The 18,959-nt window shown below is 37.8% G+C and overlaps 1 protein-coding gene across 3 annotated transcripts in view; it reads left to right on the top strand.

Annotated features, from left to right (window-relative positions):
- The window catches only part of RYR2 (ryanodine receptor 2), an 830,565-nt gene that overhangs the window by 523,379 nt on the left and 288,227 nt on the right, over positions 1-18,959 (top strand). For all 3 annotated transcript variants that reach the window (XM_053605591.1, XM_053605592.1, XM_053605593.1), the window contains exons 24-25: positions 8,549-8,708; positions 10,649-10,796. In XM_053605591.1, coding sequence (XP_053461566.1) covers positions 8,549-8,708; positions 10,649-10,796 — 308 coding nt within the window. The remainder of the gene's footprint in view (positions 1-8,548; positions 8,709-10,648; positions 10,797-18,959) is intronic.

Here is an 18,959-nt window from a genome sequence, read left to right on the forward strand (position 1 = left end):
TAGTAAAAAGAATGTGTTTCAGCTCCATCTAGGTTAATACAAAAGATGTAAATCTATCTTTTTATGGCTGCATAGTATTCCATGGTATACACATACCACAGCTTGTTAATCCATTCCTGAGTTGATGGGCATTTAGGTTGTTTCCACATATTGGCAATTGTAAATTGAGCTGCAACAAAAAATCTAGTGCAGGTATCCTTGTGGTAAAGTGATTTTTTTTTTTCTTCTGGACAGATGCCTAGTAATGAGATTACAGATTCAAATGGGAGGTCTAATTTAAGATCTTTGAAGATTCTCTATGCTTCTTTCCATAGAGGCTGTATTAGTTTTTAGCCCTACCAACAGTGTCAAAGTGTTCCCCCTCTCTCCACATCCATGCCAGCATCTATAATTTTAGGACTTTGTAATGTGGGCCTTTCTCACCGGGGTTAGGTGATATCTTAGGATGGTTTTGATTTGCATTTCACTGATGATTAGGGATGATGAGCATTTTTTTTATGTTTGTTAGTCATTAATCTGTTCATGTCTCTTGGCCAGTGACAGATGGGATTGTTTGCTCTTTTTTATAGATTAATTTGAGTTCTCTATAAATGCTAGTTATCAAGCCTTTATCAGGTTCGTAACAGGCACATATCTTTTCCTATTCTGAAGGTTGTCTGTTTGTTATGTCTTTAGATGTACAAAAGCTTTTCAGCTTAATTAAGTCCCGTTTATTTTTGTTGTTGTTGTCATTGCCATGGAAGACGTCTTCATAAAATCTTTCCCCAGGCTGACACAGGATTTCTGTTGTTTGATGTGTCTTAGATTTAAATCTGGTATCTATCTTGAGTCAACTTTTGTGAGTGGTGAAAGATGTGGGTCCAGTTTCAGTCTTTTGTATGTGGTTATCCAGTTTTCCCAGGACCATTTATTGAGTAGAGATTCTTTTCCCCCACTGTATGCCTTTGGTTAATTTATCAAAGATGAGATAGCCATAAGAGATTGTTTTCATCTCTTGGTTTTCTATTTGGCTTCATATGTCTATGTCTGTATTTGTATGTTAGTACCATACTGTTTTGATTACTTTAGACTTGTAATGTAACCTAAAGTCTGGTAAAACGATGCCTCCACATTTTTTTTTATTACTAAGTATTACCTTGGCTATACAGGGTTTTTTCCTAGTTCCATACGAAATGAAAAACTATTTCTTTCTATTATTCAAAGTATGATGTTGGTATTTTAATGGGGATTGCATGTAATCCATAGATTGCTTTGGGAAGTATAGACATTTTAACAGTGTTGATTGTTAAACAACCAAAAGCATGGTATGTTCTTCCATTCGTTAATGTCTTCAGCTATTTCTTTTCTTAGAGTTTCATAATTCTCTTTGTAGAGGTCCTTCACCTCTTTTGTGAGGTATATTCCTACATATTTCATCTTTTTTGAAGCTACTGTGAGTGAATTGTGTCTTTGATATGCTTCTCAACTTGTGTGTTAATGGCATATACAAAGGCTACTGATTTGTGGACATTGATTTTATACCCTGAGACATTACTATTTTTCTTGATCACTTCCAGGAGTTTTGTGGTTGAGTCTCTGGGGTTTTCTAAGTGTAAGATCATATCATCAGCAAAGAGTGAGAGTTTGACCTCCTGTGCACCATTTGGATACTCTTTATATCCTTTCCTTGCCTGATCACATTGGGTAGAACTTCAAGAACTATATTGAATAGTAGTGGTGATAGAGAACATCTTTGTCTAGTTCTAGTTTTAAGTGGAAAAGCTTTCAGTTTTATTCTATTCAGCTGTGGGTTTGTCATAGATGACTTCAATCAGTTTAAGAAATGTGCCACCTATGCCTATATTCTTAAGTGATCTTGTTAGAAAAGGATGCTGAATTTTATCAAACAATTTTTATGCATCTATTTAGAGGATCACATAGTCTTTGTTTTGGCTCCTGTTGATGTGATGAATTATGTTTATGGATTTATGTATATTAAACCACACTTGCATCCCTGGGAGGAAGCCTACTTGATCATGATGTATAATTTTTTAAAATATGTAGCTGTATTATATTGGCTAAGATTTTGGTGAGTATTTTTCCACCAATATTTGTTAGAGAAATTGTTCTGTAGTTCTCCTTTTCAGTTGGATCCTTTCCTGGTTTTGGAATCAGGATGATGTTTGCTTCATAAAACATGTTGGGGAAGGTTCCTTCTTTCTCAATGTTTTGGAATAGGTTCTGAAATATAGGTAAAAGCTCTTCTTTGAAAATTTGATAGAATTCTGGTGTGAAGCCATCTGCTCCAGGGCTTTTTGTTGTTGTTTTGGAAAGTTTTGTATTGTTTCTTCAATGTCAGTGCTTAATATTGTTCAAGAGATATAGTCCAAGAGATCTAGTTCTTTCTGGTTAAGTGTAGGGAGATGGTGTCATTCTATGTATTTGTCCATTTCCTCCACATTGTCAAATTTCTGGGCATAGAGTTTCTTGTAGTGGTCAGAGATAATCTCTTGTATGTCTGTAGTATTGTTATTGTCCCTTTTTTGTTTCAGATTGAGGTTACTAGAGATTTTTACTTCTCCGTTTCTAATTCATCTGGCCAAATGTTTATCAATTTTATCTTTTTAAAGAACCAACATTTAGTTTTATTAATTTTCTGAATGATTCTTTTCAATTTTATTTCTTTTTTTATTATTACTAAATCATAGCTGTGTTTATTAATGCGATCATGGAGCACCATACGCTGGTTTTATAAACAGTTTGACGCATTTTCATTACACTGGTTACATAGCCTGCCTGGCATTTTCTTAGTTGTTTGCGTTAAGACATTTATATTCTACATTTACTAAGTTTCAGATCCAGACCCCCCCTTCTTCACACCTGATGACTTGGGAGAGGTGGGCTACACAGCTGTCGTCCGCCATCATGCTCCGCCTCCTCTCAATTTTATTTCTGATTTAATTTTGGTTGTTTCTTCTGCTTGGAATTGAATTGCTCTTCATTTTCATTTCCTTAAGATGATTCATTAAGTTGTTTATGTGCTCTCTTTCTGGTTTTTGGATATAGGTATCTATTGCAATAAATTTCCCTCTTAGGACTGCTTTTGCAGTATCCTACAGGATGTAGTAGCTTTCAGCTTCACGGTTGTTGTGTTGGAGGAATTTAATAATTTCCTCCTTTGGGGCAGCGCCTGTGGCTCAAGGAGTAGGGTCCCATATGCCGGAGGTGGCGGGTTCAAACCCATCCCTGGCCAAAAAAAAAAAAAAAAAAAAAAAAATTTCCTCCTTTATCTCTTTCTTGACCCAATGTCATTCAACATAAAGTTGTTTAATTTCCTGCCTTTGTGTGGGGCTGAAAATTTATGTTTATGTTGAGTTCCACCTTTATTGCCTTATGGTCTGAGAAATACACAGTATAATTTCAGTTACTTTAATTTTGTTGAAATTTCATTTGTGTCCTCGGACATGATCCATTTTGGAGTATGTTCCATGGGCTGAAGAGAATAATATCTATTTCTTTGCTATGGGATGGCCCATTCTGTATATGTCTATTAAGCCCATTTATTCCAAGATTGCTTTGTATCTTTGTTTAGTTCCTGTTTAGAGGATATGTTCAGTTCTTCCAGAGGGTGTTAAAGTCCCTAGATATTATGGTGTTACAGATATCATACTGCTCAAACCATTTGAGGTCTATTTCATGAATCTGGGGTCATTTAAGCTGGGTGCATAAATATTTAGAATTGAAATGTCCTCTTGTTCTGTGTTCCCTTGACCAGTATGAAGTGACCATCTTTATCTTTCTTAACGTTAATTGCTTTAAATACACTGGTATCTGAAAGTAAGATCACTACCCTTTCTTCTGGTTTCCATTCGCCTGAAATATTTTCTGTCCCTTCACCCTGAGTCTTGTTTTGTCCCTTGATGTTAGGTGTGTTGCCTGGGAACAACATATAAATGGTTTACTTTTGGCTAATTTTTTTATCCAGTTAGCCAGCCTGTGCTTCTTCAGTGGGGAAGTCATGCTATTAACATTGTTTGAGAGAATTGATAAGTGTGGTGGTATTCTGTTCATCTTATTTTGTGAAAGTCTGTTGGTTAGTTTTATCCTTTGCATTGTTGTGGAAGCTAGGTATTGTTCTTCAATTTTGGGGTGTTTACTTTGTGGGTGGTCCATTGTGATGGTCAGTGATGGGAATAGGTTTAAATATTTTCTGGAGAGCTGGTCTTGGGGTGAATTTCCTCACTGTTTGCATGTCAGTAAAAGATTTGATGTCTCCATCAACTTTAAAGCTTAGTTTGTGCCAAAATACAGAATTCTGCGTTGAAAATTGTTTTGTTTAAGAAAGTTAATGGTAGCTGACCCTTCTCTTCTGGCTTCAAAATTTCAGCTGAAAAGTCCAATGTCACCCTGAAGGATCTGCCTCTGTAGGTCAATTGGCACTTACTTCTGGCTGCTTGTAGAATTTTCTCATTCATCTTGACTTTATGATGTGTATTGGAGATGATCTATTCATGTTGAGATGACCCAGGGTTCAATATTGCTCTAATAGGAGTATTTCAGAATCTTTAGTAACACATGGGGGATTTTCATTTATGGTATCGTTCAGTAGGGCCTCTATTCCTTTCTGATGTTCTTCTTCTCCTTCAGGGATACCTATAGTTTGAATGCTTCCTAAAGTTCCATAATTCTTTTAGTGAATGTACTGCTTTGTTTCTCTATTCTTTTCTGCTTCTTTACCTGGGTTAGCTCAAGTGCTTTATCCTCAAGTTCTGGGATTCTTTCTTCTCCGTGGTCTAATCTGTTATTGATAGTTTCTATTGCATCTTTAAGTTCCCTGATTGACTCCTTCAATCCCTTAAGCTCTGCCATATCCTTTCTTTATTCTTCATCTCTTTCATCTGTTTTGGGGGTCTGTTTTTCCACTTTCTTACCAATTCCCTTTATTGCCGTTGCCATCCTTATTTTAAATCCCCTTTCTATCATTTCCATTAAATCTCGAGAGGTAGAATCCTCTGTCATGGCTACCTCATATTCTTTTGTGGGGGTTGCTCTGTTCTGGGTTTTAATGTTGACAGAATTTTTCTGCTGCTTCCTCTTCGTGTGTGTTTTCTTCTTGTTCACTTCCTTCCCCTACCTTTTCCTCTCACTGCCTCCTTATGTTTAAATTACCTTGTCTCTGAGCTTAGGTGTTGAAGTGGCCTTTAGTTAAGCATAAGGCCAAAAGGAAGAGAAGAGTAAAGAGTGCAAAGGCAGAAAGGATAGAAAATGATACAGAAAAATAGACAGAAGGAAGTGGATGAAAGTAATGAGTTGAGGAAAGGGAAAGAAGAAAGACAGAGATAGGGAAAGAGAGATAGGAGCAATGGTGATGTTCGGCAGGGTGCTTTGACCCACACTCACAACTGTAGGACTTTGGGGGCCAGGCTGGGTGGGTCCCTTGAGGTCAGGATCTCCTTACTAGCCTGGTAAAAACAAGACTCTATGTCTGCCAAACATAGGGAAAAAGCAGCATATGTCTACGTGGGGACCTACCAATACCATCTTTCAGAAAGCCAAAGCTAGAAGGACACCTTAGACTATGAGCTCATGACCTCCTTGAGCCAGACCAATGCCATGATCCCCCTCCCCAGCCAGACAAATGCTGTGATCTTCCGTCCTAAGAGAAAAGAAAATAATAAACATAGATAAAGAAAATTAAAAGTACAGTTATATAAACTGAAGGGAAAAACAAGGGATGTCTTAGTTGTTGTATGAGAAATGTATGTGGATAGGATGACAAAAATAGAAATGTCTCTACCAAAAGAGAGAAAATTGAGAGAAGTAAAAAAGAGATAAAGAATAAAAGGGGCTGAAAAAACATAACAAAATGGAGGAAGCTTCACTATTGAAGAAGGTAAAACTGAAGAAATAAAAATACACCTAAAGCAAACCAAACAAAACAAGAAAGAACAAGAGTAATAACAAAAGAAGAAAAAAAATAAGGAAAAACATTGGGGAAAAAAGCAAGATAAAAGGAGAAAAATTATATATGTGAGTATGTATGTATACACACACACACACACATTGCAATATGTTGCCTAGACACCAGGTGGTGCCATGGTGTTAGGAAACAGAGAACACACGCTGTTTTGCTATATAATATTGGGGGCTGGAAGCCGCTCTCCAGTTTCAGAGGAAACCCGAATCTGTCCTCTGACCTACTTGCCCCCTATCAGGGCCTAGTCGTCGCTTGGTAAGCATGCAGTCCCCACAGGTTTAGGATCCCAAAGCTTTCACCAGATCTCTCAGGTGGTACATCTTGACCTTTCAAACAGCACCCTCTGATAACAAAGTGAATTTCCTCAGGTGGCGGGGAGCTCAGCTGACCCCACAGATGGCTGCCGAGCTCAGCAGGCCTGGCAATGCTGGCTGTGCACCAGGACCTCCCAGACTGTTTCTCCCCAAAGGCTTTCCCACAATGGCAGCACACCTACAGCTGAGCTGATAGGAGCTTCATCCCACCCAGCTGCTGGACGCTGCTCAAGTTCCTTTGCTTGTCTAAGCCCCTCCAAGGCAGTCCAGGGAGCAGTCCAGTCCAAAAACAAAAACTGCAGAGTAGTCTTTTCCCACCTCCAGTCCTTCCTGGGAAGAGCACCAGCCAGCCTCTGACTGTACCCCAGCACCTGCCCTCGGTGCTGGTCTGCTCTGCTTCAGGCCTCCTTCTTGTTTCCTAGAGACTCTCAGTGCTTCACTGTACCCCTGAAGCAATGTTTCTGGATAGGTTCTCCCAGCCAGAGGTGGCCAAAATCTTCTGACCCCTGTCTCACCGTGAGCAGCTGGCAAAGACCTATCTCTAGTCTGCCACTAGATGGTTGCTCTGTACCACATCATGTATGTTTATATTAATTTTGTAAGTAAAATTAATTCTTTCAAAAACTGTCAAATAGTTCTATCTTCTGGGAACTGTTGTAAGAATAATGCCAGTGAGAAAAATTAATCAGAAACAGATCCTGACCTTAAGGTCGAGTTGATCATTGGGAATACAATAATGACAGAAGAATGAAAGAAAAATATTATGAACAACCTTCCTGCCCATCTCAGTATTAACTAGAACGAAGCAGCTATTTGTGTGTCTGTGTGGAACAGGGCAGTACCCTTGTCCTTATACTACATATGCGCATGTTGAAAATGGAATATTTTCAATTTTATATTTCTTTCCCAAAGATTGAAACTTTTCCCTGTTTTCATACCTTCTTTCTGCAGCTGAGATTATGAAAGTAGGTCTCTGGTAAGAGTTCCTTGAACTCTAGGGAAATAAAATGTAATATATTTTAGATGATTTTATAGCTGAGATTTTCCCTACTTCCTAGACTCCTTCTTACTTAGTGGCTTCCTAAATAATGTACCTGGGAATGACAATAGGGAAATAAATTACATATGCGTTAAAATTACCCTGTAGAATAAGGAACAGATAATATCTGAAAGGATGCACTGATTCAGGAAATAAATATTGCATTGATATCACATTTTTTAAAGTTGAAGAGAAATCAGGACTTAACAGGATGAGAAATGCATCAAATTTTTTAATAGTCAACCAGTATTTTGATTTAGACTGCACAAAAGCCTCAACTGAATGCAACAAGGCAAACAATGATAGGTTTCTTCTCATCTTTGAGGGTTAGATAGGTTGTCTCATTGCTGTTTTATCAGTATAAAAATGGAAACATAAAGATTGTGTGGCTTGTCTTCCTTATCGGTTACTGGCTGAAGTGAATGGGATCCAGGCTTGCTGACTTGTACTTTAGCCACAGTTACCAGTGTAGTTTATGGAACAACTAGAATTAGATGAGGCCATAAAATGACCATGATAGGATTTTTTTTTATTAAATCCTAACGGTATACATTTATGGGGCATACTGTGATGATTTGATATACAATGTGGAATGCTTAAATCAAACTGATTCACATAACCATCACTTGACTTATTTTTTGTGGTATGACATTTATAATTTACTCTTAGTTATTTTGATATGTACCCTTGCCTTGTGCACCTTGGGCAAGATCCCATCAAATGCCCTTCCCCCTCCCTCTACCAGTCTCTTCCCTCCTTTCTGGACTATATTTGTGTTTTATCATTCATATGAATATGTAATTGATTATATATTGGTTTCATAATAATATTGAGTAAATTGGATACCTCCCCCCCCCATTCTTGAGATACTTTATTAAGAGGAATATGTTCCAGCTCCATCCAGGTAAACATAAAAGACAAAGTCTTCATCTTTTTTATGGCTGCATAGTATTCCATAGTGTACATATGCTATAATTTGTTTATCCATTCATAGGTTGATGCATACCAGTGACAAACATTCATCAGAATTTGGGGGCATTTAGGCTTCTTCCACGACTTGGAAATTATGAATTGGGCTGCAGTAAGCATTCTGGTGTAAATATCTTTGTTATGAAATGATTTTTGTTCACCTGGGTAGATACCTAGTAATGGAATTGCAGGATCAAATAGTAGATCAGCTTTAGAGATTTTTATGAAAAGACCCAAAGCTGTACATACTTCTTTGTCTTTGCTTTGTAGTTACCAGCTGACAAGTGGATACAAGCCTGCCCCGATGGACCTGAGCTTTATAAAACTCACTCCATCTCAAGAAGCAATGGTGGACAAATTAGCAGAAAATGCCCACAACGTGTGGGCCCGGGATCGAATCCGACAGGGCTGGACATACGGCATCCAGCAGGTACATGGAAACCCAGCTTCATAACTGTGGCCTGAGACTGACTGAAATGGCAATTTGCATGATTTGTAACAGAAGGGATTCAATAATGACTGTTTTAAAACCTGTATCATGTAGATATCCTAATGAACCTGTGCATTTGCACTAAAGCACCTGTTCAATACTAGACACAAGAACTTAGATGTACTTAGCTCAGGATGTGATCGTGAAAGACACATAGTGGGTCCACAGAGAGTAACTACACTGGTGATTCAGGATTTTTGTGGCATGTCTCTGAGATGGTAGTTTAGAAGAAACTTTTGAAATATAAGAAAATTGGGACAAAATAATAATAAAACTGGTCCATAATTCCTTATCCACAACTCCTGGGGCCAGATGAATTTCAAAATTCAAAAAATTTGGGTAATATGGGAATATATTACATTTTAAAAAACAACCTCAGCAGAGCAGCAAACTTTAAGTGATTATTCACTCAGCGTAACGAAGGCATTATAATACCAAGAGGGGTCAGTAAAGACCTCAGACAACCTTGCATCAGTCAGATCGGGTTTCACCACCCAGTTATTGGTCAGCTAATTTTAATACAAGGTGTTAGTAGGCATTCAGGTATTCAGAGTTCAGGACAAATTTGCCAGAAACGGAGAAGAAAGAAGAGAGAAAATAATATTCCTTCTTTGTTTTATCAAAACTGCTGGCTACCTCCATACCTTTTTTCCCCCTTCCCTTCAGAATGTTCCCTTAGAAAATGTGGGAAAATTCATAGCCCCCCCCAATTCCTTTTTATATTAACATAAATTACAACTTAATTATGCTTCTTGAAATACGGAAATTCTGGCAGACACTGCCACAGAGTCTCAGTGAATGACTGGGAAGAAGTAATTTGCTAAGTGGCGGTACCCTACACAGGATCGCCACCCTCCCATGAAATTTTTGTACTTACTCTAAAACGAGGCGTCCTCTTGCCAGGATGGTTAAGATAGCCTGTTCTCTTTGTCAGCACACTTTAAGTGTGGGCCCTCTTTTATAATAGATAGGTTGTGAGCTGTGTCATCATTTCAGGACCCCTGGTGCTGTCTGGTTTCGCTGGTTGATGGAGTCCACCTAATGCACAGTTTTCAACCTATTTGAGTGACACAGAGTGGCAGTTTGTAACACATGGGGTTTCTTCTGAAGAAAGGAAAGCAGCCTCATGACTCAAAATCACTGAAGAGTGACCAGTACTAATTTGGTTATTCTTAGAACAAAAAAATAAAAAATAAAAACTTGCCAGTGAGCTGCTTTAGGGAATTATTTGTTTTCTAGGTTAGCCCTTTGCCTTGTGACCACAGCAGATGGACTAGAGATCATCAAAAGCTGTCTTTTGTTATTGTTGTCATTTTTTTTTCCATTCTCATAGAAAAGGCCCACTTTGTGGCTCAAAGGAGTAGGGCGCCGGCCCCATATACTGGAGGTGGCGGGTTCAAACCTGGCCCTGGCCAAAAACTGCAAAAAAATAAAAATAATAAATAAATTCATACATTTATTTATTTGATTGAATCTTTTATACTGGTAGCCTTTCAGTAACTTGTAGCCTTGGAAAACAAAGGGAATGTGGAAGGGGTGGGTTTTACCTCACAAGCTTTAAATTGTGATGTATGTGGAGTTGCCGCCTTACTTATTTTTATTAAATCATAGCTGTGGACATTAATGCAATCATGGGGTACAATGTGCTGGTTTTATATACAATTTGGAATATTTTCATCAAACTGGTTAACATAGCCTTCCTGGCATTTTCTTAGTTACTGTGTTAAGACATTTATATTCTACATTTAGTAATTTTCACATGTACCCTTGTAAGATGCACGTAGGTGTGTCCCACCGATTACTAGCCACCTTATTTTTAAAATCCCTTAGTGCTGCTTTGATGTGGGCACACTTATTCATACTTATTTTTTTCCCCGTAGGATGTAAAGAACAGGAGAAACCCTCGCCTAGTTCCCTACACTCTCCTGGATGACCGAACCAAGAAATCGAACAAGGACAGCCTCCGGGAGGCCGTGCGCACGCTGCTGGGGTACGGCTACCACCTGGAAGCACCAGACCAGGACCATGGTATTTTTGGTTTTACTTTGCTCCCTTTTGGTTGCAAAACCATGTTGTTATTCTTTAAAGCCAAATAAATGAGTAAATGGGAGCACCAGATGGAGCCTTCCAGTCTACGTGCATGGTTTAGGCCGGTGGATTTTTTCCCAGAAGGACATATGCGGGATGAGACCCGTCTCCCAGTGGGGGTGGCTCAGTACCCAGTGATCTGCAGGTGCAGGGAGTGAGTTTACCTTCCTGAAGGGTCTGAGTCGAGCACTTGTCTCTCCGAGTATGTCATTGGCCTCTTCCCCACCCCACCAACCTCCCCAAAGAGCTGGTTTTACTTGGTTACGGATATAAACCTCTAATGGCAGCTAGTGTTTTCCAAAATCTCGTCCTCATCATTTATACTCACACATAGGCAGTGTTTAATTAATTGATGTGATATTTTACTTTAAGGAAAGCACTTGAGGCACTCAGGCTCTTAGGCACTACAAAAAATAACATTCTTACTTTTCCTTTTACAAGTGTCAAGACTTTATAGCTTCTTGCTATAGTGAACTAGTAAAGAATTCAGACCACTGTTGAATACAAGTGATGAGAGAGGTTATCCTGAGGGGGAAAGTTTTACTATTTTATTATTCAGGTTGCTCCCTGCCATAGCTTTTCATAGATGTCTTTTAACACCTTGAAGAAATTCCCTTCCATTCCTAGTTTGTTGGGAGTTTTTATCATGAATCAGGTGTTGAATTTTGTCAAGTACTTTTTTTTTTTTTTTTGCCATTTGTTGAAAAGATTATATATTTTTCTCTATTCTGTTGATAGCATGAAAGGCATAGATTTTTCTTTTTTGTTAAGAGACAGTCTCACTTTGTCGCCCTTGGTAGAGTGCTGTGGCATCATAGCTGACAGCAACCTCCAGCTCTTAGGGTTAGGCAATTCTCTTGCCTCAGCCTCCCAAGGAGCTGGGACTACAGGCCCACAACACCTGGCTATTTTTTTGTTGCAGTTTGGCCAGAGCTGGGTTTGAACCCACCACTCTCGGTATATGGGTCTGGCGCCCTACTCACTGAGCCACAGGCGCCGCCCGAAAGGCATTGATTTTCAAATGGAAAATCAAGTTTACCTTTGCTTAGGCCCAATGTATATCCTTTTTTATGTATAGCTGCATTCTATTTCCTAATATTTTGCTTATGTTTTTCACATCTATGTTTATGAGGAATATATTTTAAATTTTAAAAAATAGCCTAATGACACTGTATGGAGAGTCATTAAGGTAGGAGATCACAGAGAAATGTGTGGGGTTGGTTCACATCAACCCTGTGAAAGGCTGTGCTTCATTGATTTCAACAGTGACACCTACAACAACAAGAATGGAGACCCATAAAATTGACAGGAAATACCTAAAAGAAATCTAAATAAAAGAAAAAAGGAAAACTATAAATCTGTGTTAAAGAAAACACATCTGAAAATTAAAGTTTGTAGCAGCCCAATTTACAATTGCAAAGATGCAGAAACAACCTGTGTACACTTCAGTACATGAATGGCTTAATAAATGTGGTATATGGACACCGTGGAATACTATTCAGACCTAAGAAGAGATTCTGTATCTTTTGTTACAACTTGGATAGATCTGAAGGTCACTCCCCTAAGTAAAGTATCACAAGAATGGAAAGACGGACATCACATGTACTTACTACTAACCTGAAGCTTATAGATTAACAACAACATGCTCACTGGAGAGAAAAACTCAGTTGAAGAAGGTCAAAGGGCTCTTCCTAGTGGGAATAGTGTGCGGGTGTCACTTTCTACACCTTAGAACTTGACCTTACAAATGCAAACAGGGTCGCCTGCTCGTCTACACCCTCATCCTCATCAGATATAACAAAAATCAAAGTGAAGAAAATCAAACAACTTCAGTCTTAGCTGACACAATAAAGAGAAAGCAGCTACAATACGAATTGCTTTTTAATTACACTATAGCTGCCAATTAACCAAGAATAGCAGCAGCCCACAGTAGGCAAGGGATTGTATACACTGACTCTCTGTATTACAAAAAGAATTTCTCTCCAGGTTCCAAAGCATTGTCATTATTTAGCATAGAAAACATTTTAATATTTTTGAAAACTCTGTTATAACTTTAAAAAATCTGTTTGGAATTAGTCCCTAGAATAATTCCCACCTAATTCCCACCTAATATATAGTCAGGCCATCCATCACCTGTTAAAAGGCAAAAAAGAAAAGTAATGGAAAAAATTTGTCAGATTTTGATGTCAGGGTAAAGCTGGCCTCACAATACAACTAAAATATTGGTCCGTTCTCTCCCTTTTCTGAAAGAATTTGTATTAATTTTGAATTGCTTTGTAAGTGTTTGATAAGATTTATCACTGTAGCAATCTGGGCTAGGAATTTCATCCTTTAGGAAAGGTATTTGGTTACGAATCACTTTGAGCCATTTAAATTTTCTCTTTATTGTGTCGGTTTGGGTAAATTATGTTTTTCAATAAAGCAATTCACTTAAGTTGCCATATACATCGGGATAGAGTTGTTCTAGTGACCACTGGTTATCTTTTTAATATCCGTGCAATCTACAGGGACATCCCTTTTTGCATTTATAATACTGATAGTTGTTTTCTCTCTTGACCGTCTTCTCAGAGTTTAATTGATTTTATAATTTTTTTTCAAGGAGTTAGTTGATTTCCCCTGCCTCCCCCAACTTGGTTTATCTGAAAAGAATTAATTGATCTGAAATGTACTTTTGGTTAAATTTTTGACATTTATATACTTACCCGTATCTCCCATCATGGATTGTTACATGTTAACTATCATGATTATATGTGACTGTGTTTTCCTTAGGAAACCTTAAGACCAGCTGTTCTCAACCTGTGGGTTGCCACCCCTTTGTAACAATGAAAATACATCCTGCCTATCAGATATTTACATTACCATTCATAACAGTAGCAAAATTATAGTTATGAAGTAGCAACGAAAATAATTTTATGGTTGGGGGTCACCACAACATGAGGAACTATATTAAAGGGTTGTGGCATTAGGAAGGTTGAAAACCCCTGCTTAAGACTATTGAGTGATTGTGGAGAATATCAGTCTTTATTTGTGATGTTAGGAGATCCTGGCTTCATAGCCCCACAAACAAAAAACAATCAATGATAGTTTTATTTTAAAGATGTCACTTAAGAGCATAAACTATATTCAGTTACATTGGATATGTTCACTTAGGGAGAACTTTATTCCAAGGTGTTGCTGGATAAGTAAGATGTTGTTCTGATGACATACAGTATTTTATACTATTTATAACCATTATAGAATTTCATCTCCCTAAAACCCTTCTGGATAATGTGTTGCAATGTTATGGGTACCTACTTTTTTCTGAATTATGTGAATTTTAAGAAGAAAAGGTACTTACATTTATAAAATCTTTTTTTTTTTTTTTTTTTTTTTGAGACAGAGTCTCACTATGTCACCCTTGGTAGAGTGCCATGGCCTCACAGCAACCTCCAACTCTTGGGCTTAAGCGATTCTCTTGCCTCAGCCTCCCAAGTAGCTGGAACTACAGGCGCCCACCACAATGCCTGGCTATTTCTTGTTGTAGTTGTCATTATTGTGTAGCTGGCCCGGGGCCAGGTTCAAACTGGCTACCCTCGGTGTATGTGGCTGGCGCCATAAACATTGTGCTACAGGCACTGAGCCACATTTATAAAACTTTTCTTAGATTTCATTTTACTTCCATACTTGAGATTTTCTTCCTTCCTATTTTATTTTAATATACAGATATTGGACATCTGCTGTGCCTAGTTCTGGAGATTAAAGGATGAACAAGACTTACTTTTTTTCACACCAGTAGCTTTCAGGGTGGCCAGGGAAGAGTCTAAACTGCCCGTTCTAGAGTCTGACGCAGGGTTAAGCCTGCGTGTCACAGCACAGAGGATTTAACTCAGTTTGGTGATGTGAGGGGAAGCTTCACAGAGGAGGCATATTACTATTTTCTATTACTGTGTAACAAATTATCCCCCAGACCTTACTGGCTGAAAACAGCAGACATTTGTTATCTTACAGTGTCTATTCTCAAACTCCATTGAGTTTCTCCATTTGAGAATACTTTACTTAGGTGGTTCTGAAGGTTTCTGTCAAGGTCACCAGGGCTTCAGTGATCTGGGGATTTCCCTAGAGCTGGAGGATTTGTTACTAAGGCAGCTCACTTGCATGACTGTTGGCTAAAGGACTCAGTTCCTCCCTGGCTGTTGGCTCCATAGGTGGATGGGCATAGCCTTGCCACGCAGACCCCTTCCGAGAACTACTTGAATGCCTTTATATGGCAGCCGACTTCCCCCAGCATAAACAATCTACAATGGAGTTCAAGGAGGAAGCTTCAGGGCTTACTACAATTACTTCTGTCTTATTCTATGTGTGTGTGTGTGTGTGTGTGTATATATATATATATAAATAGATAATATAATATATAATTAGAATTATATATAATATATTATATATTAATAATATAATATACATTAATTACATGATATATTATTTATAATTATGTATATATTATAATTATATTAGAATTATGTATTATTTATATTTAAATATACAATATATTTTATAAGTTTTAAACATATAAATATATAATTATATTTCCAATAATATTATAATATAATATTTATTATAATATAGTAATTATAATAAATATAATAATATAACTAATAAAATAATTATAATATTATAATATAATATTGGAAATATAATTATATATTTATATATTTAAAAATTATAAAATATATTGTATATATAATTATATAATATATATTATATTATAATGATATATAATATATGCAATATGTTTGGAAATATATATTATATACTATTATAATATAATTATAATTATAATACATATTATGTATATTATACAAAATAAGACAGGAGTAATTGTAGCAAGCACTGAAGCTTCCTCCTTGAACTCAATCGTATATGATATACATATACGTATATATACAATATAATATATAATTATATATATACACACACACGTGTGTGTGAGCTATGACACTCTACCCAGGGTGACAAAAAAATAAATAAGAGGGAGTCAGAGAGGCTTGGCCTGGACTAGAAGCCTTGAAGAGGGCAGTAAGGATTTGCTGGGTGGAGAACTGGCTGTTGATTTTCCTCTAGTCTCCACACGCGCCATCCTGCCGCCCTCAGGCCCCCAGGTATCTTAGCACACGCCATACGCATTTGAGGATCCCTCCACATGACGCATCTCGCTGTTTTCAGAATATTCTCTTTGAACAGTTTGATTAGGATGTGTCTAGTTTTAAATTCTTTGAGTTCATCCTTCTGGAAGTTTAATGCACTATTTGAGTACGTAAATGGTTATTTTTCATCCCATTTGGAAAGCAGCTGGCCATTATTCCCTCAAACACTGTTTCTCTCTTTTTCTCTCTCTCCTCCCATTCTGTGGCCTTCATCCTGTGTGTGCTGGTCTGGACAGTCACATCTCACAGGCCTCTGAAGTGCTGCTATTTTTTTCCATTCCCTTTTCTATGTTTTTCATGCTTGATAATCTCAATGAATTTACCTTCAAGTTCATTGATTGTTTCCTGAGCTCAAAGTTGTGTTGAGCTCCTTCACTGTTTTTTTAACCTTAGGAACATGTTGAGAGATTTTCACAGCCTGGTATGGACACCTCATTCCTCAGGTTTCCTTTTAAATTTTTTGGCCAGCTGTGGTTTGCCTCAACTATTACTGCTACTTTAAAAAGCTACAGTGTTAAAAAAAGTAAAAAAACTACTTCTGATGATTGATTTTCAACAAATGTCCCTGGGAAAAAGACCAGTGTCCCTGGAAAAAAGACCATAGCTTGTCCCTGTGTGCACAGGGCAGGCTCTCAAGTCAAGTGGGTAAAGATGAGTCTTGCAAATGGGATTTACCAAAGAAGTACCAGAAAGGTAAAATAATGACAGTTATCTGGGAACTGGGCTCTGGAGGAGCTCCAGTCCTGTTCTGCCTGCTCCAGAGTCTTTAGGTGGTTTGTTTGAACTGTGATTAAGGGGCTATTGGTTTTCAATATACTGGGTAACTGGGGGGTGGGATGGGACAGAAGGAAATTAAAACCCCACTAGGTTCGCTGTTCTTACAAACATTTGGACATTGTTATTAACAAATCACCCTTTGCATTGTCTCCAACAGTTAGTTAATTTCCAGAGCCATGAAAAGTTTGATGTGGACATTTTTACCAGTGTTCTCATTGATTTTATGGAGAAGAGGATTTTTGAGGTCTTTCCTCTGCCATTCCTGCTGATGTCATTTAACAATAAAGATTAGAAATTGCTGTTTTATGAGAAGGAACAGAGAGCAGACTACAAACAGATAAAAAGATTGCAGAGAAACATTGATGATCCAGTTGAGGCTGGAGATTATGTCTGTTCACCAGCAACCTCCGCACAGTAGGCGTAGATGTTGAGAATGAAGATGGTGAAGTTGAACAGGAATTGGGGTCAACAGAGCAAGTAGGGGAAAGGGAACTATGACAAGGTTTGGAAAGCTGCGTAAGTGAAGAAGGGAAGAAAGACGGAATTGAATGTTTGAACAGTGACTATTTTTATAGGGAAATGAGAAAATAGGGAGGAAAAAATGATTATCACAAAATGGCATAGTGTCTGAATGTTGAGAATTGAGAGATGGAGCAACTGAATGTTGTTTGACAAGGTTCAATTTTACTGAAGTTGCACGAGCAATGGACAGTGAAAATAGAGTTGTACATTCCACAGTAGAGGCTGAGGTCATTTTATTGTTCATCACTGTGACCTGGAATCCAACAGCATGCCTGCTTCACACATCCCTATCACAGTAGGGATGTGATTGATCTATAGGGAACACATATTAGAAAGATTAATTTTCCAAGGTGAGGAATCAATACAGGGAGAAAATGTCTTCTGAGATTAGATGTTGAAGAGGTCAGAATTTCAACACATAGAGATTAATGTCAGAAAGGACATTCTCATGGGAGGGAAGATACAGCTGATCTGATAAAGCAGAGGAAGAGTTGAGGAATGGTTAATAGTTTAATCAGGGGCGGCGCCTATGGCTCAAAGAGTAGGGCCCTGGCCCCATAGGCTAGAGGTGGTGGGTTCAAACCTGGCCCCCGCCAAACTGCAAAAAATAAAATAAAATAAAATTATTTCTGTTAAAAAAAATAGTTTAATCAGGCGAAAATATAGGGTATAAGTGGGGATAGAACAGTAGTGGATGAAGGTAGAAGGATTAGGAAAAAATATGGAGTATCTTTAAAACTCAGCTAAAGAAATAAGGATAAATTTGTACAAGGAGTACCAGTCCCAGGAAGTTTTAAGGCAAGAGCTTAATGTGTGATCACAGTATACAATAGCAGTGTAACTATGGCAATGGTGGGAAGGGACAGATTAGAGAGGGGAAGTGCTTAGAGATAGAGAGACCAGGGGGAGGCTTTGGGAAAATTGTGTTTTTCTGAACAAGGATGGTGGGAATGGAAAAAGATAATTGTGAGAGATTGTATTGTATATGAAAAAAAAATCAATCTGGTGATCTTTAAGATAAGATTAACTTATAATTGGTTTTCTATTGCTTTTGCTGACATTTTTAAAAGTTAAGAGCATGAAAAGTTTGATAAAATTGAATCAAACTCTGTAATTAATTGGTTTTAATTTATTTTCTGTTTATTGAGCAGAATGCTTACAGATTCCAGGTTTAATGTGAACTCAGTATTGAGCTGTTAATAGTGGAGTATTGTTCTTAATAATATTTTAAAACATTTGAAAATGGAATTTATTCTTTTCATTATAAAGTTTTAGCAAGGTTTGAATTGCTTTATCCAAAATAGTACTAGAAAGTTGAAAGGATGGCTGGTTAATACTAACAATTCTTTAAAGTATTGTATAATTAGACATAAGTTGGTGTTCCCAACCCCTAGGCCACTGACCAGTACTGGGGTTCGTGGCTTGTTAGAGAACCAGGCCACACAGCATCAGCACCTGAGCTCCAGATCGCCTGTCCCCTCCCTTAATCCTCCCTTCGCCTCCCTCCATAGGAAAAAATGTCTTCCACAAAACCTGTCCCTGGTGCCACAAAGGTCAGGGACCAATGACCTAAAGGATTCTAGATATTATAGTTTAGTGCAGATTTTAATACATAATTAGATCT

Source organism: Nycticebus coucang, chromosome 10 (assembly GCF_027406575.1).
Source record: "Nycticebus coucang isolate mNycCou1 chromosome 10, mNycCou1.pri, whole genome shotgun sequence".
Classification (NCBI taxonomy): Eukaryota; Metazoa; Chordata; class Mammalia; order Primates; family Lorisidae; genus Nycticebus; species Nycticebus coucang.